The sequence below is a fragment of the Staurois parvus genome, unplaced genomic scaffold, assembly GCF_062004578.1.
Source record: "Staurois parvus isolate SC_StPar_1 unplaced genomic scaffold, SC_StPar_1.0 ptg000781l, whole genome shotgun sequence".
Lineage (NCBI taxonomy): Eukaryota > Metazoa > Chordata > Amphibia > Anura > Ranidae > Staurois > Staurois parvus.
In genome coordinates, this window is record NW_028318577.1 from 64,625 (window position 1) to 91,621 (window position 26,997).

A 26,997-nucleotide genomic window follows, 5' to 3' on the forward strand; every position below is an offset into this window, starting at 1 on the left:
TTCACTATATCCGCTCTCCCCGGACCCCGCATTCACTATATCCGCTCTCCCCGGACCCCGCATTCACTATATCCGGTCTCCTCGGACCCCGCATTCACTATATCCGCTCTCCCCGGACCCCGCATTCACTATATCCGCTCTCCCCAGACCCCGCATTCACTATATCTACTCCCCCCGGACCCCTCATTCACTATATCCGCTCTCCCCGGACCCCGCATTCACTATATCACCTCTCCCGGACCCCTCATTCACTATATCCGCTCTCCCCGGACTCCGCATTCACTATATCCGCTCCCCCCGGACCCCTCATTCACTATATCCACTCTCCCCGGACCCCGCATTCACTATATCACCTCTCCCGGACCCTGCATTCCTTATATCCGCTTGTCCCGGACCCTGCATTCACTATATCCGCTCTCCCCGGACCCCGCATTCACTATATCCGCTCTCCCCGGACCCTGCATTCACTATATCCGCTCTCCCTGGACCCTGCATTCACTAGATCTGGTCTCCCACAGTACACAGAAGATGGAAATGCAATTATTTTAGTAAATATAAACTGCTAAATACATTTTCTCATCAGCAGTATATAGAAGTCTTGTGACTTCTATCAGTGTTCAGCAGAGCACTGATTAAAGCTTATAGGAGGAGTTTTCATTCTCCCCTGATTGTCCTATGAGGCTGCATAACCCCTGACCCTCTGTCTGAACAGTGCTGATTGGCCCTTTGCTGATCACATGCACTCTCCCAAGGAAAAAGCAAAAAACTCTCTAGCAATACACACCAAACTGAGCATGTGCAGCTTACCCCCAAGGTTCTGAACTATCAGCAGATGGATTGGGGACAGTAGAAGAAGGGGAGGATCAGAGAAGACAGGACCAAACCGCTTATTTACACAATGCAGAGGATTAACCCCTTAGGTTCCACAGTGAGTATAACAAGCACGCTTTACTGCATCTACAGACTGATTGTACTGTTGTGGGTTTAGTAACACTTTAACCACCTTCTGACCAGTCATCCAGTTCTGGGAGGGAATGATGTGACATCCTCCCAGAGCGCGTACTCCGCATGCCCCCAACGGCGTGCAACCAGGTGCTCTGTGTGATCACTGTGTCCTTTAGCTGATCACATGACAGGCCAATCACAGTGGTCTTTTACCACATGATCAGCTGTGTCCAATCGTAGCTGATCACCATGTAAATACAGTTGCCGGTTATGGGCAGTACTCTCCTGACACTGTCACAGCATGAGGAAAGTACTTCCGATAGCCGGCAACTGTCAAAGGAGATATCTGCACTGGTAATCAGGGCACTGATTATCAGTGCAGTCCCAAAAGTGCCCATCAGTGCCCAACAGTGCTGCCCATCAGTGCCCAACAGAGCTGCCAATCTGTGACCGTCAGAGCCATCATTCAGTGCTGCCTATCAGTGCCATCAGTCAGTGCTGCCTGTTAGTGCCCATTAGTGCCTATCAGTGTCCATCATTGTCGTCTATCAGTGTCCATCAGTAACACATCATCAGTGTCACCTCAGAGGGGACATGTGCACTGATCATCAGGGCACTGATGATCAGTGTGCCCTGATGATCTGTGTAGCCCCAGCAGTGCCACCTGTCAGTGTCCATTAGGGCCAGCTGTCAGTGCTCATCAATGCCACCTGCCAGTGCCCATCAGTGCCTCATCAATGCCACATATCAGTGCCTACCAGTGCACATCAATGCCACATATCAGTGCCCATCTGAGCTGCCTTTCAGTGTCACCTATCAGTGCCAGTCAGTGTCACCTATCAATGCCAGTCAGTGCTGCCTATCAGTGCCACCAGTCAGTGCCATCAGTCAGTGCTGCCTATCAGTGTCCATCAGTAACGCATCATCAGTGTCACCTCATCAGTGCCCATCACTGCTGCCTATCAGTGCAGCGTCATCAACGCACTTCAGTGAAGGAAAAAAAAATGACCTGTTTGCAAAATTTTATAACACTAAGAAAAACTTTTTTTTTTTTCAAAATTTTCCTTCTTTTTATCATTTATATAGTAAAAAATTAAAAAACAGTAGTGATTAAACGCCACAAAAAGAAAGCTCTATCCGTGTGAAATTTAAAAAAAAAAAAAATGTCATATAGGTACAGTGTTGCATGACCGCACAATTGTCATTGAAAGTGTGTCAGCACTGAAAGATGAACATTGGCCTGGGCAGGAAGGGGGTAAAAGTGCCCGGGAGGCGAGGGGTTAAGATCTCTTGAATATTCTATCCGTACCTGATTATAGTGAATTGATGGACACACAACTCATGTACAAGTCTTGCTCATTAGAGTACATTGTCCCTGATCATGTGAGCGCCGTGTGCCGCAATGTACAGAACATCCCGTCCCTAGCACTGGACATCCTCTGCTATGTCCCAGCTTCCTCCTCTTCCGATGTCGTTTACAGTCTGTACTTACATAAACCCGCACGGTTGGGCTACACCCAACAAGAGTGTCAAAACTGGCGGCCCTCCAGCTGTTGCGATACTACAAGTCCCATCATGCCTCTGCCTTTGGGAGTCATGCTTGTAACTGTCAGTCTTGAAATGCCTCATGGGACTTGTAGTTTGGCAACAGCTGTAGGGCCACCACTTTGACACCCGTGAGTCTTATTTTAAAAAATGTGTGTTTTGGGTCCATTTTGATTGATGGACCTCCGATGACAAGGAGAATCAGAGGCGGACTGACAACTCATGAGGCCCCCGGGCAATAGGGGTTAATGGGGCCCCCTGTGTCCTGGTCCACACTCAAACCGCACCCAAGAAAGCCTATGAAAGGTATTCATGGGGCCCAGTGGTGCATTTAGGTATCGGTCTGCCCTAGGCAACATAAAAATAGGCTCCCCCCCCATCCCACGGAGAGAGCCTGACATTGACCGACAACACCCCATGCCTCCCACCCCCACCCGAGAGAGCCTTTTACTACCACCGCCCCCCATACACTGGCAAATGCCCCCCCCCCCACTCTGGCAAGAGATAAGACACTCACCTTCACAGCTCCGGACATCCCCTGGAACAAGAGTCAGACTCTGCATACACCATTAACATCCTGCAGCCTCTCTCAGATTCCTGTGCTGTGTGTGTCCCTTCTTCCTCTCCTTCTTTCATTGGATGGTACTGCCCCCCCTGAAAAAAGCTGCTGCCCTGAAAAGTGCCGCCCTAGGCAAATGCCTTGTTTGCCTTGTGGTAAATACACCCCTGATGGGGCCCCCTACTGACCCTGGGCCCGAGTGTCTGAATGGTCAGTCCGCCCCTGACGAGAATTCATTTTCAGAAAACCAACTGTTCCATGCTGTTACTCCTCAGTTTTTCTAACGACCAAACCTCAGGCAAAGCAAGGACCCGGCGTGATATCTGCTCACTGCCCTGTTCCATGTGATTAGGTGCAGTTTTGTAGGGGGGAAAGGGATATTTGGAATTTCTCCAGCTACCTGTTAATTTCACCCTTCACCTTTGCCAACTGACCTGCCTTCTTCCTTGTCTGTGCATTCTAGCGGACCATCACTTGGACTGACGCCTTGGACCGCATAGTTTACCTATCCCCTCGGATCGCTGCTTTACGTCCATTCTGTTTTACCCCCAGCTCACATCTGTGCGGGTGGTGCCGCTGCGGATCCGCACGAAAATCCATGCAGCCGTATGTTGTACGGTGCTCTGTATGTTGGGATACACTATTTTTAACCATTGTGACCAATAAAGACATACCTCCAAGGGAGGTGAATATTGACTTTTAACCGCAGATTCCACATCTGTTCTTTTGGATTTATATTCAAGGCTTTTATTAGTGTTGCATCAGCAGCAGTGGACAAGTGGCCCCCATAATTGAGCCCATGCGCTTTGATCTTTTGTTCCAGTTTGGTTTCACCCCCTTCCAGTCCGGACACTTTCACCCCCTTCCTGTCCGGACACTTTTACCCCCTTCCAGTACGGACACTTTCACCCCCTTCCTGTCCGGACACTTTCACCCCCTTCCTGTCCAGGGCAATTTTCAGCTTTCAGCGCTATCACACTTTGAATGACAATTGCGCGGTCATGCAACACTGTACCCATATGAATTTTTTACCATTTTTGTAAGACAGATAAAGCTTTCTTTTGGTGGTATTTATTCACCGCTGGGATTTTTATTTTTTTTGCTATGTAAATGAAAATGTCCAAAAATTTTGAAAAAAGTGTTTTTCTTATAAAATTTTGCAAATAAATAATCTTTTATCATAAATCTTGGCCAAAATGTATTCCGTTATATTTTTAGAAAAAAAAAAATAAGCCAAGTTTTGTTTATATTTTTATTTAATTTTTTTATATTATGTTTTTGTTTTTTATTTTTTTTACATACTGTCACCCTAGCAGTACAGTGTCACCATGGTGACACTGTACTACTTGTGGGAGGTGATGAAGATTTTTTTTTTTTTTTTTTTTTTTTTTTTTACAGTGATTGCTTTTACACCCATATAGGATGTAAAAGCAATCATTTCTCTTTCTCTATGTCTGCATTCTTGCAGCCATTGAGAAATACTGAGTGAGCTGCGATTGGTCACACCTTGTCACATGGTACAAGGCTGTTGTGAATGGCCCTGTACCATGTGACCTCTGTGATCATTCACAGATTTCACACGTAGTAAGCAATGATGTCACAAGTGACATCTTGCTTACTACTTTGCATGTGATCACTGACTGGCCAATCAGTGATCACATGATCGGGACCTGTTACAGAGGTCCCGTCCGACGATCGGTGTTTCACTGTGTCCGGAGGACACAGCGGGCACCGGATCGCGGTGCTGCGCACTCCCAGGGAGCGCGCACAGCTAGAAGAGGCGGGTGCCGTTTATAAACAGCAGGCGGACGGCAAGTGGTTAATATAGTGATCGTATAAGTCCATTTATTATCACATAGCTGTTTGGCTTCTTTTTAAATCATAATGATAACAGAAATCCCCCAAATGGCCCGGATCAAAACTTTCCCTCCCCTGGAATGTTTGGCCTTGGTACAGACACACAAGGTGGCACACACATGGTTAAAATGGCAATTAAAGGTTCATTTCCCACATCTGTGGCTTTTTAAATTGCAATTAGTGTCTGTGTATAAATACTGAGTTTGTTAGCTCTCACGTTGGATGCACTGATCTGGCTAGATACTGAGCCATGGGGAGCAGAAAAGAACTGTCAAAAGCCCTGCGTAACAAGGTAATGTAACTTTATAAAGATTGAAAAGGATAGAAAAAGATATTCAATGCCTTGGATATGCCAGTCAGTACTGTTTAATCACTTATTAAGAAGTAAAAAATTCGGGATCTCTTGATACCAAGCCAAGGTTACATAGACCAAGAAAGATTGCAGCCACAACTGTCAGGAGAATTGTTTGGGATATAAAGAAAAACTGGAAAAAAAAAAAAAAAAAGACTATGGGGTTCAAGTAGCACAATACGATGATACTTGAACAAAAATGAGCTGCATAGTCGAGTGCCAGAAAGAAGCCTTTCCTGTGCCACTTCCAGAAAAAAGCCCAGTGGGGCGTCTCACGGTGTTGTTGGGCATATTGTACTCGGGCTTTTTTGCCCACAACAAGGTTTTATCTGGGCCACAGCCAGGGTCAGTGGTATATCATCCTCAATGTGTATAGGTTGATGATTCAGGTCAGCAGATCCTACCTATGGTATGCAAGGGGGCTCTGACTGACCACCCTAATGTAAGAGGGACTCTGATGGGGCCCTGACATAAGGTGCTAGTGGGAACTCTGATATAAGAGGGACCAGGGGCGGACTGACAACTCATGGGGCCCCCGGGCAATAGGTGATCATGGGGCCCCTGTGTCTTTGCCCAAACTCAAAAAAGCCTATGAAAAAGGTACCAGTTGCATCTCATGGGGCCCCCTACTGACCCCGGGCCCTCGGGCAGTGCCTTAGTTTCCAAATGGTCAGTCCGCCCCTGAGAGGGACTCTGATGTAAGTGGGGACTCCTGATCTAAGGGGGGCTCTGATTGAAACTCTGATGTAGGGGGTAGGGGCGGACTGACAACTCATGGGGCCCCCAGGCAATAGGGGATCATGGGGCCTCTGTGTCCTTGCCCAAACTCAAAAAAGCCTATGAAAAAGGTACCAGGGGCATCTCATGGGACCCCTTACTGACCCCGGGCCCTCGGGCAGCGCCCGAGTTTCCAAATGGTCAGTCCACCCCTGGTAGGGGGGTACTTTGATGGACAACCATGATGTAAAGGGTGGTCATTTATTTATAAAACTGATTTTTTTTTCCCAGCTTGCGAATATTAGTAAAATATACAATCTGACCATCGCACTGAAACATTTGGAAACCTCTGCTTTATGGCATTGCCAGGGGCAGACTGACAACTCATGGGGCCCCCGGGAAATAGGAAATCATGGGGCCCCTGTGTAATCACCCACACTCAAACCACACCCAAAAAAGCCTATGAAAGGTACCAAGGGCATCTCATGGGGTCCCCTACTGACCCCGGGCCCTCAGGCAGTGCCGAGTGGCTAAATGGTGAGTCCGCCCCTGGGCATTGCTTTGGTTCCTGAACCTTTCACATATTCATTCATTATGGTAAAGAAAACCACTTTATTATAACTAATATTAATGGCCCCTTTATTCTATATTCATACATATTATTTTCATTTTTCCTCTCCTACAGGACCTTACAGTGCGGTGAATATCTGCTTAAATGATTCCCAAGGTACATTCACAAAAAAAAACGTTTGCAAAGGGGGATCAATGCTCCCCCCAAAAAAGTAAGAAAAGGTACACATATCCCAATGTACTGCATACAGTATCACAATACTTCAGGTTACCCCTGAACCCAGACCTTACAGTTGGCTCTACTGCCTCTATTCAATGCCCTTGTACTGAAACACAATACAATCCAGTGGACTCAAATTCAAACATTTTGAGAAATGTCAAACTTTGCTCACTTGTGTCCTAAAATTGTCCAAAAGTCGCCATAGTACTTTTCAATTAAGCCACTTGTATAGCCGCACGGTTCCATAGTTATGTGCCAATCCTGTGACAGACAGGACCAATGTGTACCACCATCATAAAGACCCTCTATTGTCTACGTTGCTTATGTGGAGATCCTGAGGTCCACCAGGAGTATTTCTGGGACAAGGAGCATGTGGCTTTGTTGTGTCCTCCATCTGGAAGTTCAGTGCAAGTTGAAACAGCGTTGTAAATGCTCAGCAGGACAGCCAGAAATACAATGGCAGCCGCTACGATGGAGAGGGCGCTCCAGTGGTTCAGTAGCTTGGGGTACAGCATGTGGATGTAGTCAATGCACTCCTCGATTTTACTGGAAGAGATCAATAATTATTGACTTACACTTTGCAGCTGAACTGCTTATGATCGGATCAAATTAATTTCATCTAGTCAAAAGGCTTCTGCATTTAAATGTTCCTAACAATACCACCCCCTTTAACAAGTAACTCTCCCCCTACCTGAACACTTTACTTAACTCCATGGCTTTTTTTCAAAAAAATAGGTGCAGGTGCTTGTTGCGCATCCTACTCACCTCCAAGCACCGTCCCTTGGTTCTTCCCACTTCCCACCTCCAAGCACCGTTCCTTGGTTCCATCCCCTACCCACCTCCAAGCACCGCCTCTTGGTTCCACCCTCAAGCACTGCCCCTTGGTTCCACACTCTACCCACCTCCAAGCACCATCCCTTGGTTTCACCCACCTCAAAGCACTGACCCTTGGTTCCATCCACTACCCACCTCAAAGTACCGTCCCTTAATTCCACCCATTTCCTATCTCCAAGCACCAACCCTTGGTTTCACCCACCTCCCGCCTCCAAGCACCAACCCTTGGTTCCACCCCCTACCCACCTCCAAGCACCAACCCTTGGTTCCACCCCCTTCCCACGTCCAAGCACCGACCCTTGGCTTCACACCCTACCCACCTCCATGCACCATCCCTTGGTTCCACCCCCTACCCACCTCCAAGCACCAACCCTTGGTTCCACCCCCTTCCCACGTCCAAGCACCGACCCTTGGCTTCACACCCTACCCACCTCCATGCACTATCCCTTGGATCCAACCCTTACCCACCTCCAAGTATCATTCCTTGGTTCCACGCTCTTCCCACGTTCAAGCGCCATCCCTTGGTTCCACCCCCTACCCACCTTCAAGCACCATCCCTTGGTTCCACCCACCTCCAAGCGCCGACCCTTGGTTCCACCTCCTTCCCACCTCCAAGCCTTGAACCTTGTTTCTACCCCCTACCCACCTCCAAGCATTGTCCCTTTGTTTCACCCTCTACCCAGCTCCAAGCACCGTTCCTTTGTTCCACCCTCTAGCCACCTCCCAGTACCGTCCCTTTTAGAGAAAACACAACCAAGTATCCTTTGGTGATGCTTGCTAACTAATTTGTATGGAATTTGATAAGATAAGAAGAAAAGAAGTAAAATAGATTCCCTGTAGCCAGCAAAAATAGCCCCCCCCAGCAACAAATTATCCCCCAGCACCAATAGACCACCCTCTGCAACAAAATACTTCCACAGCAAAAATAGATAAACCCCAGCAACAATAGACCCCACCAACAACAGTAGATCTTCCAACAGCCGGCAACAATAGATTCCTCCCTCAATAGTAAACCCCTACCAGCAACAATTGGCCTCCCAGCAGCATAAGACCCCCTTTATCAACAATAGAACTCTTCCTCAGCAACAGATACCTCCAGTGACAATAAATCCCCCAGCGGCAATAGACCCTCCAGCACACCCCAGCACCACTTGTCATTACATTCACTATATTGCCAAAAGTATTGGGCTGCCTGCCTTTCCACGCACATGAACTTTAATGGCATCCCAGTCTTAGTCCGTAGGGTTCAATATTGAGTTGGCCCCGCCCTTTGCAGCTATAACAGCTTCAACTCTTCTGGGAAGGCCGTCCACAAGGTTTAGGAGGGTGTCTATGGGAAGGTTGGACCATTCTTCCAGAAGCACATTTGTCAGGTCAGGCACTGATGTCGGGGGAGGAGGCCTGGCTCGCAGTCTCCGATCTAATTCATCCCAAAGGTGTTCTATGGGGTTGAGGTCAGGACTCTGTGCAGGACAGTCAAGTTCCTCCACCCCAAACTGGCTCCTCCATGTCTTTATGGTTCTTGCTTTGTGCACTGGTGGGCAGTCATGTTGGAACAGGAAGGGGCCATCCCCAAACTCTTCCCACAAAGTTGGGAGTATGAAATTGTCCAAAATGTCTTGGAAAGCTGATGCCTTAAGAGTTCCCTTCTCTGGAACTAGGGGGCCAAGCCCAACACCTGAAAAACAACCCCACACCATAATCCCCCCTCCACCAAACGTTACACGTGGCACAATGCAGTCAGGCAAGTGACTTCCTCTTGGCAACCACCAAACCCAGACAGATCCATCGGATTGCCAGACAGAGAAGCGTGATTCATCACTCCAGAGAACACGTCTTCACTGCTCTAGAGTCCAGTTAACACCACGGCATCCGACGCTTTGCATTGCACTTGGTGATGTAAGGCTTAGATGCAGCTGCTCGGCCATGGAAACCCATTCCATGAAGCTCTCTACGCACTATTGTTGAGCTAACCTTAAGGCCACCCCAAGTTTGGAGGTCTTTAGCTTTAGACTCTGCAGACAGTTGGTGACTTCTGCGCATGCGCTGACCCCGCCCTGTCATGTGACGTGGCCTACCTCTTGGTGGCTGAGTTGCTGTTGTTCCCAGTTGCTTCCACTTTGTTATAATCCCACTAACAGTTGAGCGTGGAATATTTAGTAGCCAGGAAATGTCACGGATGGACTTATTGCCCAGGTGGCCACCTATCACGGGACCACGCTTGGAGTCACTGAGCTCCTGAGAGCGACCCATTCTTTCACCAATGTTTGTAGAAGCAGTCTGCATGCCTAGGTGATGATTTTATACACTTGTGGCCATGGAGGGGATTGGAACACCTGAATCACATGATTTGGAGGGCGGGGCCAATACTTTTGGCAATATATTGTATATTCAATGCTGCAGGTGCCTGAACTGCGTTCCCCCTGAAAATGTACCCTGCTTAGCCCTCTAAATAAGCCCTTAGCTCTTACTTAGCCCTCCCCCCCAGTGGTGTATTTAGGCAACCCAAAAATTGGACGCCCCCCCTCCCCGGTGGAGAGAGCCTGCCACAGACCAACACCAGACCCGCTTTCGTGGAGAGAGCCTGACAGTGACCAACACCCCTGCCCCATCCCCCCCACCCATGGATGGAGAGAGCCTGACAGTGATTAACAACACCCCTGCCCCATCCCCCCCCACCCGAGAGAGGCTTCCTTCACAGCTCTGGCCATCCCCAGGAACGACAGTTGGGCTCTGCATACACCATCAAGCAGCCCACAGCCTCTCTCGGATCCCACCTGGTCCCCATGTCCCTTCTTCCGGGTGGCACTGCTGCCCCCCTAAAAAAAATGCCGCCCTAGGCAAATGCCTTGTTTGCCTTGTGGTAAAGACGATCCTGCCCCCCCCCCCCAAAAACACCTAATCTTTAGTAATTAATCTGATCCTCCACTAAAGCTGGTCATATATGGATCACAATTTGGACGGTTCGGCAGGGAGCAGCCAAATTTGGATCCATGTCTAGCCATTCTGACTCTACCAAAGTCAACAGCAGGGAGGATTCCTCCATCCATCTCGCTTGCATGGATGGGGGAATCTGCTTGTGTTTTTCACCTGCCAGATGATTGAAAAAAATAAAAAAGATCCAAGTATGGCCAGCCTAACCTGAATGCAAACAGTTTAAACAGCGGATGTAAGAAGATATAAAAAAAACAAAAATGAATGCATTCCGTATTCATGAATACGTCATTAAATGTAAAAGCAAGCATTGCAAACAACTGAATTTGATCCGATATCAGCCTCTTGCAGTGCCATATACAACAGAGCTCAGGTTGTGAGAGAAGCAGCACCAGGAGTAGGGGAGGACTGACAACTCATGGGGCCCCCGGGCAATAGGGGATCATGGGGCCCCTGTGTCCTTGCCCAAACTCAAAAAAGCCTACGAAAAAGGTACCAGGGGCATCTCATGGGGCCCCCTACTGACCCTGGGCCCTCGGGCAGTGCCGAATTTCCAAATGGTCAGTCCGCCCCTGACCAGGAGCCTACCATTTGTTCAGAGGTGCTAACAAGAAACATGCTGATAGGAAGAGAGCGGAATGGCAGAGAGATGAGCTCACCAGCAGAGAGATGAGAAAACCATTTGGGAACTCGGGCACTGCCCGAGGGCCCGGGGTCAGAAGGGGGCCCCATGAGATGCCCCTGGTACTTTTCATAGGCTTTTTTGGGTGTGCTTTGAGTGTCATGCTCAGGGGTGGAATGACCATTTGGAAACTCAGGCACTGCCCGAGGGCCCGGGGTCAGTAGGGGGCCCCATGAGATGCCCCCGGTACCTTTTTCATAGGCTTTTTTGAGTTTGGGCAAGGACACAGGGGCCCCATGATCCCCTATTGCCCGGGGGCCCCATGGGTTGTCAGTCCACCCCTGCTCACCAGTCTGCTGTTTCTCCTTTCACTATCCAGCCCCAGGCTGGGGGGGGGGAAGGCACAAGACCTGTAAATGTTACTGAACTGCAGCAAAGAAAAATCAGGTCTCTTCTACCGCCAGGCTGTGTTGTATGGTAGAGTTGTGTAACTCTTAAGATTGGAGGACAGAAATGCAAATCCATTGGCAGGTAAAACAGTTCCCGTAAATGAATTTAATTTGTGTATTTAGCGGCTTGCCTGGAGTTCATCTTTACCCTTCACCCCAACCCCTAACCCAATCCCAAAACTAACTCCCTAAATACTATACATTCCCTTTAAGTGACATCCTTGGGACCGTGCATATTTGGGAGCGTTCAAATAGAACAATATCGTTTTGACACCAAGTGATCAACTTTCAACCGCTTTACAGTGTAAGTTTCCTTTAGGAAATCAGTCTATGACTAGAGAATACATAAACCTAAACTAGCCTTTCTCAATATGACGGGAGTCACTTTGGGTTGGGGGCCCATGGAACACAGCCCCCTTTGGAGAGGTGGGGAGACCCCTGTCTCAGCTTCCCATATCCCTATTATGTGTAAGTCACCCTGTGCCTGTTAGGGGTACAGGGTGGAATGTCCCGATATTGTGTAAACATGTATAGGTGGGGTGTGGGGGTTGTTCATTGTTTACTGCCAGGTGGTCCCATTGTTCTATTGTGTCTTGCTTGGGAGCAAACTATTATGGGATGTATGTTGTTGACGCCAAGTGATCAACTTTCAACCGCTTTACAGTGTGAGTTTCCTTTAGCAAATCAGTCTACGACTAGAGAATACATAAACCTAACCTAGCCTTTCTCAATGTGACGGGAGTCATTTTGGGTGGGGGGCCCATGGAACAGAGCCCCCTTTGGAGAGGTGGGGAGACCCCTGTCTCAGCTCCCCATATCCCTATTATGTGTAAGTCACCCTGTGCCTGTTAGGGGTACAGGGTGGAATGTCCTGATATTTTGTAAACATGTATAGGTGGGGTGTGGGGGTTGTTCATTGTTTACTGCCAGGTGGTCCCATTGTTCTATTGTGTCTTGCTTGGGAGCAAACTATTATGGGATGTATGTGTTTTGTGTATTGGCTTGGTGGGGGGTGTCTGCTGATGTCTCTTGTTGCTAGATTTAGTTTGCCCCACCCTGTGTCCTTATGCAGGTGGGTTGTTCCCTTGAATGTATATATCTTGTGTCTGTGTTAAAATAAAGCAGTCTATTTCCTGTATTAATACAAGTCTGGTGCTGTCTCATCTTGTATGGTCAGCGGTGGTGTCCATGGATCTGTGTTCGGATGGGGAAGCTGGAGTCTAATGGAAATACCCAAGTGCAGTCGGGGTCCGGTTCTGTTACACTCAACCTTTTCAACGCAGAGGAACCCTTGATGCAACTTTGCGGGGCTCAGGGAACCCCTGCTAAAATGACTATATCTACAATTCATGATACATTAGTGTGATAGTTAGAGATAAGAATGCTCCTTACACTTGTGGTCATTGGGAAGAATTACCCCTTACAGATTGCTAAAAAGATCAATGGTGTCACGGGGAACTTACCTGAGAGGCAAACATTGCTCATTGCTCAAGAACCCCTGGCAAGCTCTGGAGGAACCCTGGCTGAGATACCCTGACCTAAACTGATGGTCACACAGGCCCCCCACCTTCCCTGACTTGTATTTATCTTGTTGCCCCGTGGTCTCACCTGCTCTTCAGCTTTGTGAATTCTTCCTTCTCTTCTTCGTCATGCTCAGCTGGGCTTTCATTCACCTTATCCTCTTCCTCCTCCTTAAATTCCTGAAGACCCTGAACCTTCTTCAGACCTTCTTGAAACCTTTGAGGAAGAACATTGTTACCACAAAGTGATCGTTGCAAGCTGCATCCTGCCAGTTGGTGAGGAACCACAAGTAAGGCCACATCTCTACCAGTGGTATTAGATAAATATTCAGAGTAGAACCTAGGGTGTCATTTATTGGGAACTAGGAGGGCTCTACTGAAAGTAATGCAAATGTGGGCATGTCATTTTTATGGACTTACATTGCTCATTCAAATTTCACATGATGGTAGTAACTCTTCTTCTATAAGCAGGGTTTTTCAACTGGGGTGCCACAAAGAGTCCTCAGGGGTGCTACAGCAAAAGCACAAAAAACTGCCCCAACTAAGGTAGGCAGAAAAATAAAATATTCTTTACTGCAGGATCAAGCTCTTTATTTTTTTAACTGCAGTATCGGTCTTGTACCTTTTACACTCATAGGTAACCTTCTGTGGGACTCTGTGCTGCCGCTACCATACAGCTACCTGATTGGTGCTACCATACTGCTCACTAACTGCCACTACCATACCGCTCGCTGACTGCCGCTACCATACCGCTCACTGACTGCAGCTACCATACCGCTCACTGACTGCAGGTACCATACTGCTCACTGACTGCCGCTACCATACTGCTCACTGACTGCAGCTACCATACCGCTCACTGACTGACACTACTATACTGCTCACTGACTGCCACTACCATACTGCTCACTGACTGCCGCTACCATACCGCTGACTGACTGCAGCTACCATATTGCTGACTGACTGCCGCTACCATACCGATCACTGACTGCCGCTACCATACCGATCACTAACTGCCACTACCATTCCGCTCACTGACTGACACTACCATACCGCTCACTGACTGACGCTACCATACCGCTCCCTGACTGACGCTACCATACCGCTCCCTGACTGACACTGCATACCGCTCTCTGACTGACACTACATACCGCTCACTGACTGCAGCTACCATATTGCTCACTGACTGCCGCTATATCACTCACTGACTGCCACTACTATACCGCTCACTGACTGCAGCTACCATACCGCTGACTGACTGCAGCTACCATACCGCTGACTGACTGCAGCTACCATACCGCTGACTGACTGCCGCTACCATTCTGCTCACTAACTGACGCTACCATACCGCTCCCTGACTGACGCTACCATACCGCTCCCTGACTGACACTACATACCGTTCACTGACTGACACTGCATACCGCTCTCTGACTGACACTGCATACCGCTCTCTGACTGACACTACATACCGCTCACTGACTGACACTACATACCGCTCACTGACTGACACTACATACCGCTCACTGACTGACACTACATACCGCTCACTGACTGACACTACATACCGCTCACTGACTGACACTACCATACCGCTCACTGACTGCAGCTACCATATTGCTCACTGACTGCCGCTATATCACTCACTGACTGCCACTACTATACCGCTCACTGACTGCAGCTACCATACCGCTGACTGACTGCTGCTACCATACTGCTGACTGACTGCCGCTACCATACCGATCACTGACTGCCGCTACCATACCGCTCACTGACTGCCACTACCATACCGCTCACTGACTGCAGCTACCATACCGCTCACTGACTGCAGCTACCATATTGTTGACTGACTGCCGCTACCATACCGATCACTACTGCCGCTACCATACCGCTCACTAACTGCCACTACCATTCCGCTCACTGACTGACGCTACCATACCGCTCACTGACTGACGCTACCATACCGCTCCCTGACTGACGCTACATACCGCTCACTGACTGACACTACATACCGCTCACTGACTGACACTACATACCGCTCACTGACTGCAGCTACCATATTGCTCACTGACTGCCGCTATATCACTCACTGACTGCCACTACTATACCGCTCACTGACTGCAGCTACCATACCGCTGAATGACTGCTGCTACCATACTGCTGACTGACTGCCGCTACCATACCGATCACTGACTGCCGCTACCATACCGCTCACTGACTGACGCTACCATACCGCTCCCTGACTGCAGCTACCATATTGCTCACTGACTGCCGCTATATCACTCACTGACTGCCACTACTATACCGCTCACTGACTGCAGCTACCATACCGCTGACTGACTGCAGCTACCATACTGCTGACTGACTGCCGCTACCATACCGATCACTGACTGCCGCTACCATACCGCTCACTGACTGCCGCTACCATACCGCTCACTGACTGCCGCTACCATACCGCTCACTGACTGCAGCTACCATACCGCTCACTGACTGCAGCTACCATACCGCTGACTGACTGCAGCTACCATACTGCTGACTGACTGCCGCTACCATACCGATCACTGACTGCCACTACCATACCGCTCACTGACTGCAGCTACCATACCGCTCACTGACTGCAGCTACCATATTGTTGACTGACTGCCGCTACCATACCGATCACTACTGCCGCTACCATACCGCTCACTAACTGCCACTACCATTCCGCTCACTGACTGACGCTACCATACCGCTCACTGACTGACGCTACCATACCGCTCCCTGACTGACGCTACCATACCGCTCACTGACTGACGCTACCATACCGCTCACTGACTGACGCTACCATACCGCTCACTGACTGACACTGCATACCGCTCCCTGACTGACACTACATACCGCTCACTGACTGACACTACATACCGCTCACTGACTGACACTACATACCGCTCACTGACTGACGCTACCATACCGCTCACTGACTGACGCTACCATACCGCTCCCTGACTGACGCTACATACCGCTCACTGACTGACACTACATACCGCTCACTGACTGCAGCTACCATATTGCTCACTGACTGCCGCTATATCACTCACTGACTGCCACTACTATACCGCTCACTGACTGCAGCTACCATACCGCTGACTGACTGCAGCTACCATACTGCTGACTGACTGCCGCTACCATACCGATCACTGACTGCCGCTACCATACCGCTCACTGACTGCCGCTACCATACCGCTCACTGACTGCCGCTACCATACCGCTCACTGACTGCAGCTACCATACCGCTCACTGACTGCAGCTACCATACCGCTGACTGACTGCAGCTACCATACTGCTGACTGACTGCCGCTACCATACCGATCACTGACTGCCGCTACCATACCGCTCACTGACTGCAGCTACCATACCGCTCACTGACTGCAGCTACCATATTGTTGACTGACTGCCGCTACCATACCGATCACTACTGCCGCTACCATACCGCTCACTAACTGCCACTACCATTCCGCTCACTGACTGACGCTACCATACCGCTCACTGACTGACGCTACCATACCGCTCCCTGACTGACGCTACCATACCGCTCACTGACTGACGCTACCATACCGCTCACTGACTGACGCTACCATACCGCTCACTGACTGACGCTACCATACCGCTCACTGACTGACACTGCATACCGCTCCCTGACTGACACTACATACCGCTCACTGACTGACACTACATACCGCTCACTGACTGACACTACATACCGCTCACTGACTGACACTACATACCGCTCACTGACTGACACTACATACCGCTCACTGACTGACACTACATACTGCTCACTGACTGACACTGCATACCGCTCCCTGACTGACACTACATACCGCTCACTGACTGACACTACATACCGCTCACTGACTGACACTGCATACCGCTCACTGACTGACACTACATACCACTCACTGACTGACACTACATACCGCTCACTGACTGACACTATATACCGCTCACTGACTGACACTACCATACTTGTCCTACACATCTAGCCAATGCACATGTGTTCGTATCTGCTAAGATGCTTGGTACCACAGCACCATACATATTGGCGCGGCATGACTTTAAGAATTGTGCCAGCGCCTTTTCTGCTTGTTTCACGTGCATAGGGCAACCCATTGAAAAATGCAATGCGTGGGAACGCACAAAAAAGTGCGCATGTGCTCAGACACACCTCCTGGTGTGCCCCGAGACCGTGTAGAATTCTAAAGGGTGCCTTTACCGAAAAAAGGCTGAGAAACACTGTTCTGTAGTAACACCTCTTCTTCGTTCTCATTGCACATAAATGATGGATTCCAAGCAGAAGCAACATGACGTCATCGAGTTCTCCAACATCCACAGAAGGCTACAGAATGTTTACAGAGATGACAATATTGACAAGAGCCATGTGCACAGATGGATGAAGAAGTTTAAAGAAGAGGAAGCCAGCACTGAAGACACACTATAGGAGACCATCAACTGCGACCGCCGACACAAATCATCAGCGAGTGGAACGCAATGACGTCATGTTACTTCTCCTTGGAATCCATTATTTACCTGCAATGAAAAAGAACAGTGACTATAATGGAAGAGTTACTCTAACAACATGTAAAATTTTAATGATCTATATAAGTTGATAAAAAAAAGAACAATTAAAGTTTAGAAAGCTCCATCTGCAAGCAACACGACACTGGAGGAACTTTTTTAATTTGCCAATATAATCGGAAATATTGTCAGATAGACATTTTTCACTTTATAAAGGACTTTGATGGAAGCTTTGGATTGCCATGACTTCAAATAGTATTCTTTATCACCGAGTGACTTTTACCATGGTGATCAGAGAAGCAAAGGGACTCTTTACGTCTGGAGGAAAAGAAATGTAATCTCCAAACATGGAAAGGTTTCTTCACAGTGAGAGCTGTGATAATGTGGAATAGACTCCCTCAAGAGTTGGTTCTTGCCAGCTCAGTGGATTGCTTCAAAAAAGTCCTGGATTCCTTCTTGGATACACAGAATATAACTGGATATAACATATAGGTAACGTTGATCCAGGGAATATCTGATTGCCTCTCGGGGGATCAGGAAGGAATTTTTTTTCCCCAACAGGAGCAAATTGGATCGTGCTTTGCTGTTTTTTTTTTGCCTTCCTCTGGATCATCTGTGGGTGTAGGATTATAACTTTTTTTTTCTATGGTTGAACTGGATGGAATTTTGTCTTTTTTCAGCCAGAATAACTATGTAACCCTTACTGGTTCTGCTATGGGGCCCCTATACAAATAGTTAGGGCTCTGGTTCGCTTCCATCTAAATCTGGCCTCCTACATGTGTGTGTGTATGGCTGTAGTGGGGTTATTAGATTGTAAGCTCCTGGGGCAGGAACAATGGCGGACTGACAAATTATGGGGCCCCCGGGCAATAGGGGATCATGGGGCCCCCGTGTCCTTGCCCAAACTCAAAAAAGCCTATGAAAAAGGTACCAGGGGCATCTCATGGGGCCCCCTACTGACCCCGGGCCCTCGGACAGTGCCCGAGTTTCCAAATGGTCAGTCCGCCCCTCGGCGGGAATGAAGGAAATTATGCATTATATTCTATATATTGCTGCAAAAAGTGTCAGTACCATTTAAAAAAAATAAACTAAAATGTTGGGATCTGCAAAGGACTCTGAGCCCGGGTTCACCCTGATGCGGTGCGGAATTTGCAGCGGTTTCTGTGCGAATTCCACACCGCATCACAATCGCACCCCGTTCATGCGAACCTCTGCGGGTGTGTATGCTAAGTTAATGACACCCCGAAATTGGTCCGCAAAACGCGGTGTGATGTGCAGAATTGGATCGCATAAGTGTGAATACCCATGCGATCCGATTCTAGTGCGGACATAAAAAAAAAAAAAAGTGTCCTGTGCCTTTTTGGTGTGGATGTGGTGCGATTTGAGCCATACAAAATGTATGAACAGCAGAGTATTCGCATGCGATTTGCACAGGAATGCGGTGCGGTTCCTGCGTGAATCACATGCGATATACCGCACTGCACAAGCGTGAACCCGTGCTGATGGTGGGAAAGATTAACGCAGGCCATAGACGGTTCGTTTATCAGCCGATTATTTTGTCCGAAAGAATAATCGTCCGATTTTCGCACTTTTAGTGGGGCAATGGCATCGGCCGATTTTTGCGGTTCCTTCTCATTTCTTTTATCGGTCATGCTCAGGGGCGGACTGACCATTTGGTAACTCAGGCACTGCCCGAGGGCCCGGGGTCAGTAGGGGGCTCCATGAGATGCCCCTGGTACCTTTTTCATAGGCTTTTTTGAGTTTGGGCAAGGACACAGGGGCCCCATGATCCCCTATTTCCCGGGGGCCTCATGAGTTGTCAGTCCGCCCCTTGTCATGCTGGAAAATTTGTGAAAAACGGCCAATTTTCGCAATCATTGGTGGCAACAGAACGACCGATGTTTTGTTTTGCGGACAAAAAAATCGGCCGATAAACGAACCGTCTATGGCCTGCATAAGGCCCCGTTCACACTAGAATGCAGAGCGGGAGAGCTGCGGTCCCATGCGGCTTCTTGCGGCTTCACCTAGCGGCAGCACCGGCCCTGGCTTCAGGAGCATCAATGGCACAACCTACCCTTTGTTATAAGCATCTTCTTCGATCTTTGCCTTTATCTCCGCGCTGATCTCCTCGGAAGGGTTCACCTGCAGCGATGGCGCTCGGACCTCACACCCATCCATCTCCACGCCAGACTTGGCACTGGACCAACAGATTAACACACTTATTAGCTATATACTACTGAAGTTTGAACCTTCTCCTCCAGTTGTTACAAAGGATACCGTAAAAGCCTGCGCATGCAAAAGATAGCAAGATAGATGATATTCACCAAACAGGCAATTATTCTGCCGTCTCTGAGCCAACGAGGAGGCAGAGAACTAGGAGATTAGCTGCTCTCGTGCACATCGCTGGATCACGATCAGGCTCACGTAGGTATTGGGGGGGGGGGACGGGACTGGGGGAAGCTGCAGGCAGAAGGTTTTTTACCTTCATGTATAGAATGCGTGAAAGTAAAAAAAAAACCCTTCAGCTTTTAGAATCACTTTAAATCTCGGTGAGCTTTGAGTATTTCTTTCAGATCTGTGCAGTGATCCAGGGTGAGACTTTTCCTTCCTGTAATATAGACCGCTCTCCGCTGCTCTCTCTCCTTGTGCTGGGGGACTGGTCTTGTCTCCGCCCCCTCCTGTAGTTTTCTGCAATGGGTGGGGCCCGTTGGGCTCCTCCCACACTTCTGCTCTCTCTCCTTGTGCAGGGTAACTGGTCTTGTCTCCGCCCCCTCCTGTAGTTTTCCGCAGTGGGTGGGGCCTGCTGGTCTCCTCCCACACCTCTACTCTCTCTCCTTATGCAGGGTGACCGGTCTTGTCTCCGCCCCCTCCTGTAGTTTTCTGCAGTGGGAGGGGCCTGCTGGCCTCCTCCCACACCTCTACTCTCTCTCCTCTTATGCAGGGCGACTGGTCTTGTCTCTGCCCCCTCCTGTAGTTTTCTGCAGTGGGTGTGGCCTGCTGGCCTCCTCCCACACCTCTACTCTCTCTCCTCTTATGCAGGGTGACCGGTCTTGTTTCCGCCTCCTCCTGTAGTTTTCTGCAGTGGGTGGGGCCTGCTGGTCTCCTCCCACACCTCTACTCTCTCTCCTCTTATGCAGGGCAACTGGTCTTGTCTCCGCCCCCTCCTGTAGTTTTCTGCAGTGGGTGTGGCCTGCTGGCCTCCTCCCACACCTCTACTCTCTCTCCTCTTATGCAGGGCGACTGGTCTTGTCTCCGCCTCCTCCTGTAGTTTTCTGCAGTGGATGGGGCCTGCTGGCCTCCTCCCACACCTCTACTCTCTCTCCTCTTATGGAGGGTGACTGGTCTTGTCTCCGCCCCCTCCTGTAGTTTTCTGCAGTGGGTGGGGTCTGCTGGCCTTCTCCCAAACCTCTACTCTCTCTCCTTATGCAGGGCGACTGGTCCAATACAACATCAACTGCATGATGCCATCATGGCAATATGGAGTAAAATCTCTGAGGAATGTTTCCAACACCTTGTTGAACCTATGGCATGAAGAATGAAGGCAAAAGGGGGTCCAACCCGGTACAACAAAGTGAGTGTGTGCATATATATATATATAGCCTGCACAGAGTCCTGGCCTCAACTCCATAGAACACCTTTGGGATGAATTAGAGTGGAGACTGCGAGCCAGGCCTCCTCCCCCGACATCAGTGCCTGACCTGACAAATGTGCTTCTGGAAGAATGGTCCAACCTTCCCATAGACACCCTCCTAAACCTTGTGGACGGCCTTCCCAGAAGAGTTGAAGCTGTTATAGCTGCAAAGGGTGGGGCCAACTCAATATTGAACCCTACGGACTAAGACTGGGAGGCCATTAAAGTTCATGTGCGGGGAAAGGCCGGCCGACCAATACTTTTGGCAATATAGTCATATATATATATATATATATAAAATTAAAAAATTTATGTTGAAAAAAAATTTCCAAACCGTTTGGCATTATAGTGTGTGTATATATATATATATTTCAAATGATGCAGTGATACTATGTAATGTATACGTATTGCATGAACTTATAGTGGAGGGGACTGGAGAAAACTGCTCTGGGAATAACATTTGCTGCATCCCAATGCTGTTTGTCTATTTAAAGGCCAAAGTCTTATAATGGATGAATGGATGAATGGCAGCAGTCAACGCCCAGCCCTTGAAAGACGTCCGTTTGACCCCCTTCTCTAAAGATTTACAGCAATCAGAAGGCTTATCTCGCCCTTGACGCTTCCATTGATTGTGTCATGTCAGCAAGTCCATTCCTTCGGTCAAGCAACAATTTCCTGCCCCGATATCCGAGGGTGACCCAACGCGTACGTGGGAGAGCCGGGTGGGTCCAGAGAGCCCGACATCCTGTGTTCCCAGTGGAAACAACCATCAGAATCTGCTTTCCCCACAGGGTGTGTCTTTTCTGCAACGGAGAACTTTCATCTAAACTTTGGAAAGTGTCGGTGAGATCACAGGACGTAGCGGAACGCCATCCTGCCATGAATCAGAAGGGTACCACGTTGCTTACAATCAACCCATTATCTGTTTTCATGGAAAACCACTGCTATATTTACAGCTAATCGTTGCAGGCCACAACGCATGACTTCACGGGAAAGTATTTAGCGTTTATCAGAAGGATGCAGACAAAGAATTTTGAATCGCTTCAACTCCCAGTGAGCCCGGGATCACACTGATGCGGTGCGCAATTCGTAGTGTTTTCAGTGCGAATTCCGCACCACATCAGAATCGCATCTTGTTCATGCGAACTGCTAGGGCCGTGTATGTTAAGTTAACAACACCCCGAGATCGGTTTCCAAAACGCGGTGTGATGTGCAGAATTGGATCGCATAGGTGTGAATACCCATGCAATCCGATTCTAGTGCGGACCAAAAGAAGGGTCCTGCACCTTTTTGGTGCAGATGTGGTGCAATTTGAGCTAAAATGTACGGCTCAAATCGCACTGCACAGAATTCACATGTGATTTGCTTAGGAATGCGGTGCGGTTCCTGTGCGAATCACATGCGATATACCGCACTGCAGAAGTGTGAACCCGGGCTCAAGGGTAATGGTTAAAGCTGAACTCCGACCAGGGGCGGACTGACCATTTGGAAACTCGGGCACTGCCCGAGGGCCCAGGATCAGTAGAGGGCCCCATGAGATACCCCTGGTACCTTTTTTCATAGGCTTTTTTGAGTTTGGGCAAGGACACAGGGGCCCCATGATCCCCTATTGCCTGGGGGCCCCATGAGTTGTCAGTCCGCCCCTGACTCCGACACAAATGTGTCCGAAGCCGCATTTTGTTTTTTTTTGCCTAATAGAAAAGTATGACAATTCTGTTCATGTAGTGCAACTTTGATGCTACTATAATGCTACTTGAGTGCTAAAGAATCTAAAGTTGCATTAAAAGTCGCACTGCATGAACAGAACTATCATACTTTCCCATTATCGCTCCTAGATTGTAAGCTCCCAGGATCAGGGCCCTCCTATCCTTCTTGTATTGAACTGTATTGTTGCTGTATTGTCTCCATTATATTGTAGTGCTGAGCAAACTATTGGCGCCATATAAATCCTGTATAACAATAATATAATAATTATCCAAAAAAAATGTCACTTTGGACACACAAACTTCCTGCACTACTTTGATGCAACTTTAAAGCTGCTTGAGTGCCAGAGAGTGTAAAGTCATATCAAAGTCTCATCAAAGTAGTGCACTAACATTTATGTGTCCAAAGTCGCATTATCTTTTTTTTGCCTCATAGGAAATTATGACAGTTCTGTTCATTTAGTGCGACTTTAATGCTACTTGAGTGCCAGAGAGTGTAGTCGCATCAAAGTCGCGCTGCATGAACAGAACCAGGCGCGGACTGACAACTCATGGGGCCCCCGGGCAATAGGGGATCATGGGGCTTCTGTATCCTCGCCCACACTTAAACCACACCCAAAAAAGCCTATGAAAGGTACCAGGGGCATCTCATGGGGCCCCCTACTGACCCCGGGCCCTCGGGCAGTGCCCGAGTTCCCAAATGGTCAGTCCGCCCCTGAACAGAACTATCATGCTTTCCTATTATCTCAAAAAAATGCGACTTTGGACACACAGAGGTTCCTGAACTACTTTGATGCTACTTTAATCCTACGTGAGTCGCATCAAAGTCTCATTAGAGTAGAGCAGGAACCTTGCCTTTGTGTCTCATTGAGGGGGTCATGGTGAAAGTTCCTAAGGTACATATTTTATTCTGACACACCTCTTCGTATCTTCCAGCATCTGTTTACTTTGCAGCTCTCAGTATTCTGCCAAATGACAACTCAGAGCCACAGAGAACGCTGGTGCTGGAAGACATTTATTTGCCAGACATGGAGATTGCAGGTCTCAACCAGGACCAGCCATATAATGCCCTGTGTGTGTCAGTTGATCAATGTCTGAATGGTTAAATATTCCACAAAGGGCATCTAACCCAATATGTAGGCAGATGCAGTCTGCTTTCTCCACTGTAGGTGGCGCTCGACCAACGTGGCACTACAGCCTGGAGAGGAAGTCCAGGGGAAATACGCTTTCTTTATGGTTTCCTGGGTCAATGGAGCAGCGTTCAAGTTGGTTACCCTTGGCAGCCATCTTGGGTCAGTAAGGTCTATATAAGTCCCTGCCACTAGGTTTTGGTGTGCATTTTGTGGGTGGATAGTGTAGAGAGAGAAACCCTGCTTGGTAGGTAAAGTAACTAGTGGTAGGGAAAGCTTCCTGGCAAGGAGGGACAGGCTAGGGACCAACCTGGAAAGAAGCCTCTTCTCTTGGGACCGGACCGGCCAGGCTGTACCTTACCCTCTGAAACAGATACTGTTGGCACCTCTCCTCAGCCACATCTTTGGCTGCTTTCAGTTATTTCCTAAAGTGGCCCTCTCTCGCTGTGGGGTTTGTAATGTTGGCAGCCATCTTGGGTCAGTAAGGTCTGTATAAGTCCCTGCCCTTGGGTTTTGGTGTGCATTTTGCGGGTGGATAGTGTATAGAGAGAAACCCTGCTTGGTAGGTAAAGTAACTAGCGGTAGGGAAAGCTTCCTGGCAAGGAGGGACAGGCTAGGGACCAACCTGGAAAGAAGCCTCCTCTCTTGGGACTGGACTAGCCAGGCTGTACCTTACCCTCCAAAACAGATACTGTTCGCACCTCTCCTCAGCCACATCTTTGGCTGCTTTGAGTTATTTCCCAAAGTGGGCCTCTCTCGCTGGGGTCTTTGTAATGTTGACATAATTCTCAATGAGGAAGCATTGTAGCTATGTGACCCTTGGAGGCCATCTTGGGTCAGTAAGGTCTATATAAGTTCCTGCCCCCAGGTTTTAGCATGCATTTTGTGAGTGAATAGTGTAGAGATACCCTGCTTGGTAGGTAAAGTGACTAGCAGTAGGGAAAGGTTCCTGGTGAGGAAGGACAGGCTAGGGACCAATCTGGAAAGAAGCTTTCTCTCTTGAGACCAGACCGGCCAGGCTGTACCTCACCCTCTGAAACAGATGTTGTTGGCACCTCTCCTCAGCCACATCTTTGCCTGCTTTGAGTTATTTCCCAAAGTGGCCCTCTTTTGCCTTGGCTGTTTTGAGTTACTTCCCAAAGTGGCCCTTTCTCACTGGGGTGTTTGTAATGTTGACATAATGCTCAATGGGGAAGCACTGTGGCTATGTGACCCTTGGAGATCATCTTGGGTCAGTAAGGTCTATATAAGTCCCTGCCCCCGGGTTTTAGCATGCATTTTGTGGGTGGCTAGCGTAGAGATACCCGGTTTGGTAGGTAAAGTGACTAGCGGTAGGGAAAGGTTCCTGGTGAGGAGGGAGAGGCTAGGGACCAACCTGGAAAGAAGCCTTCTCTCTTGGGACCAGACTGGCCAGGCTGTACCTCACCCTCTGAAACAGATGTTGTTGGTGCCTCTTCTCAGGCACATCTTTGACTGCTTTGAGTTATTTCCCAAAGTGGCCGTCTTTTGCCTTGGCTGTTTTGAGTTACTTCCCAAAGTGGCCCTTTCTCACTGGGGTGTTTGTAATGTTGACATTCTGCTCAATGGGGCAGCATTATGGCTATATGACCCTTGGTGGCCACCTTGGGTCAGTAAGATCTATAGAAGTCTCTGCCCCCCAGCTTTTGGCATGCATTTTGCGAGTGACTAGTGCAGAGAGAGAAACCCTGCTTGGCAGGTAAAGTGACTAGCGGTAGGGAAAGGTTCCTGGCAAGGAGGGACAGGCTAGGGACCAACCTGGAAAAAAGCCTCCTCTCTTGGGACCGGACCGGCCAAGCTGTACCTCACCCTCCGAAACAGATACTGTTGGCACTTCTCCTCAGCCACATCTTTGGCTGCTTTGAGTTATTTTCCAAAGTGGCCCTCTCTCACCGGGGTGTTTGTAATGCTGACATTCTGCTCAACGGGCTAAAAAGTTAGCACTTCCACCTGGCAGCACTAAGGCCATTGGTTCGAATCTCAACCACGGCACCACTTTCCTAGCGTTTGCATGTTCTCCCTGTGCCTGCGTGGCTTTCCTCCGGGTATTCTGGTTTCCTCCCACACTCCAAAGACATGCTGGTAGGTGAATTGGCTCCTGTCTAAATTGGCCCTAGTATGTGTATGTATGGATGTGAGTTAGGGACCTTAGATTGTACGCCCCTTGAGGGTTAGGGACTGATGTGTACATTGATGGCGCTATAGAAGTACCTATAATAAATAAATACATGTTTCAAATTTTACTGCAACCAAACTCTGTGTGTGTTCACTGCCGCTGCACCTCCCCACAAACATAGTACTGGTTCTTAGGACAAATGCCCCCCCCCCAGCCCCATCCTCCCATGCCATGTATACATCTACACCGAGATGAAATGAAGAACTTACTTTTCTGCCAGAGGAGAAAGTATCGGGGTGGTGGGTAGACTGTTCCTGCCGTTGGGCGATTCCACCTAGACGGAACGGAGAATGGTAATTATATCAGAAAATGCATTCAAAAACAGATGGATTGTCAAGACTACTCAGGAGTCACAGATATCCAACACGGCCAACTGAATTCAGGCACCACTTACTAGAGAAGACAGTGCAGGGATAGGGGATGAGTTCGGGGACTGTCCAGGGATGTTCAGCAAATTAAATTTCGGAACTACGGCGACACTCACTCGTCTTCGCGGCATATTCTGGAGGCAAGAAGTACACAGCATTGTGAGTGAAGAATTGTGATACTTCATTTTGGACGGCTCTGTAATCATAGGACTCTTTTCATTGGGTGATAAATATGAAACGTTCTTTCCAGGGGCGGACTGACCATTTGGAAACTCGGGCACTGCCCGAGGGCCCGGGAT

The 26,997-nt window shown here is 48.8% G+C and overlaps 1 protein-coding gene across 2 annotated transcripts in view; it reads right to left on the minus strand.

Moving 5' to 3' along the window:
* Positions 1-5,249: 5,249 nt before the first annotated feature.
* IRAG1 (inositol 1,4,5-triphosphate receptor associated 1) overlaps positions 5,250-26,997 on the minus strand; it is a 177,945-nt gene continuing 156,197 nt past the window's right edge. For both annotated transcript variants that reach the window (XM_089654615.1, XM_089654614.1), the window contains exons 16-20: positions 26,725-26,832; positions 26,540-26,604; positions 19,747-19,869; positions 13,213-13,341; positions 5,250-7,311 (exon numbers count right to left, since the gene is read on the minus strand). In XM_089654615.1, coding sequence (XP_089510741.1) covers positions 7,071-7,311; positions 13,213-13,341; positions 19,747-19,869; positions 26,540-26,604; positions 26,725-26,832 — 666 coding nt within the window. In that variant the 3' untranslated portion in view covers positions 5,250-7,070. The remainder of the gene's footprint in view (positions 7,312-13,212; positions 13,342-19,746; positions 19,870-26,539; positions 26,605-26,724; positions 26,833-26,997) is intronic.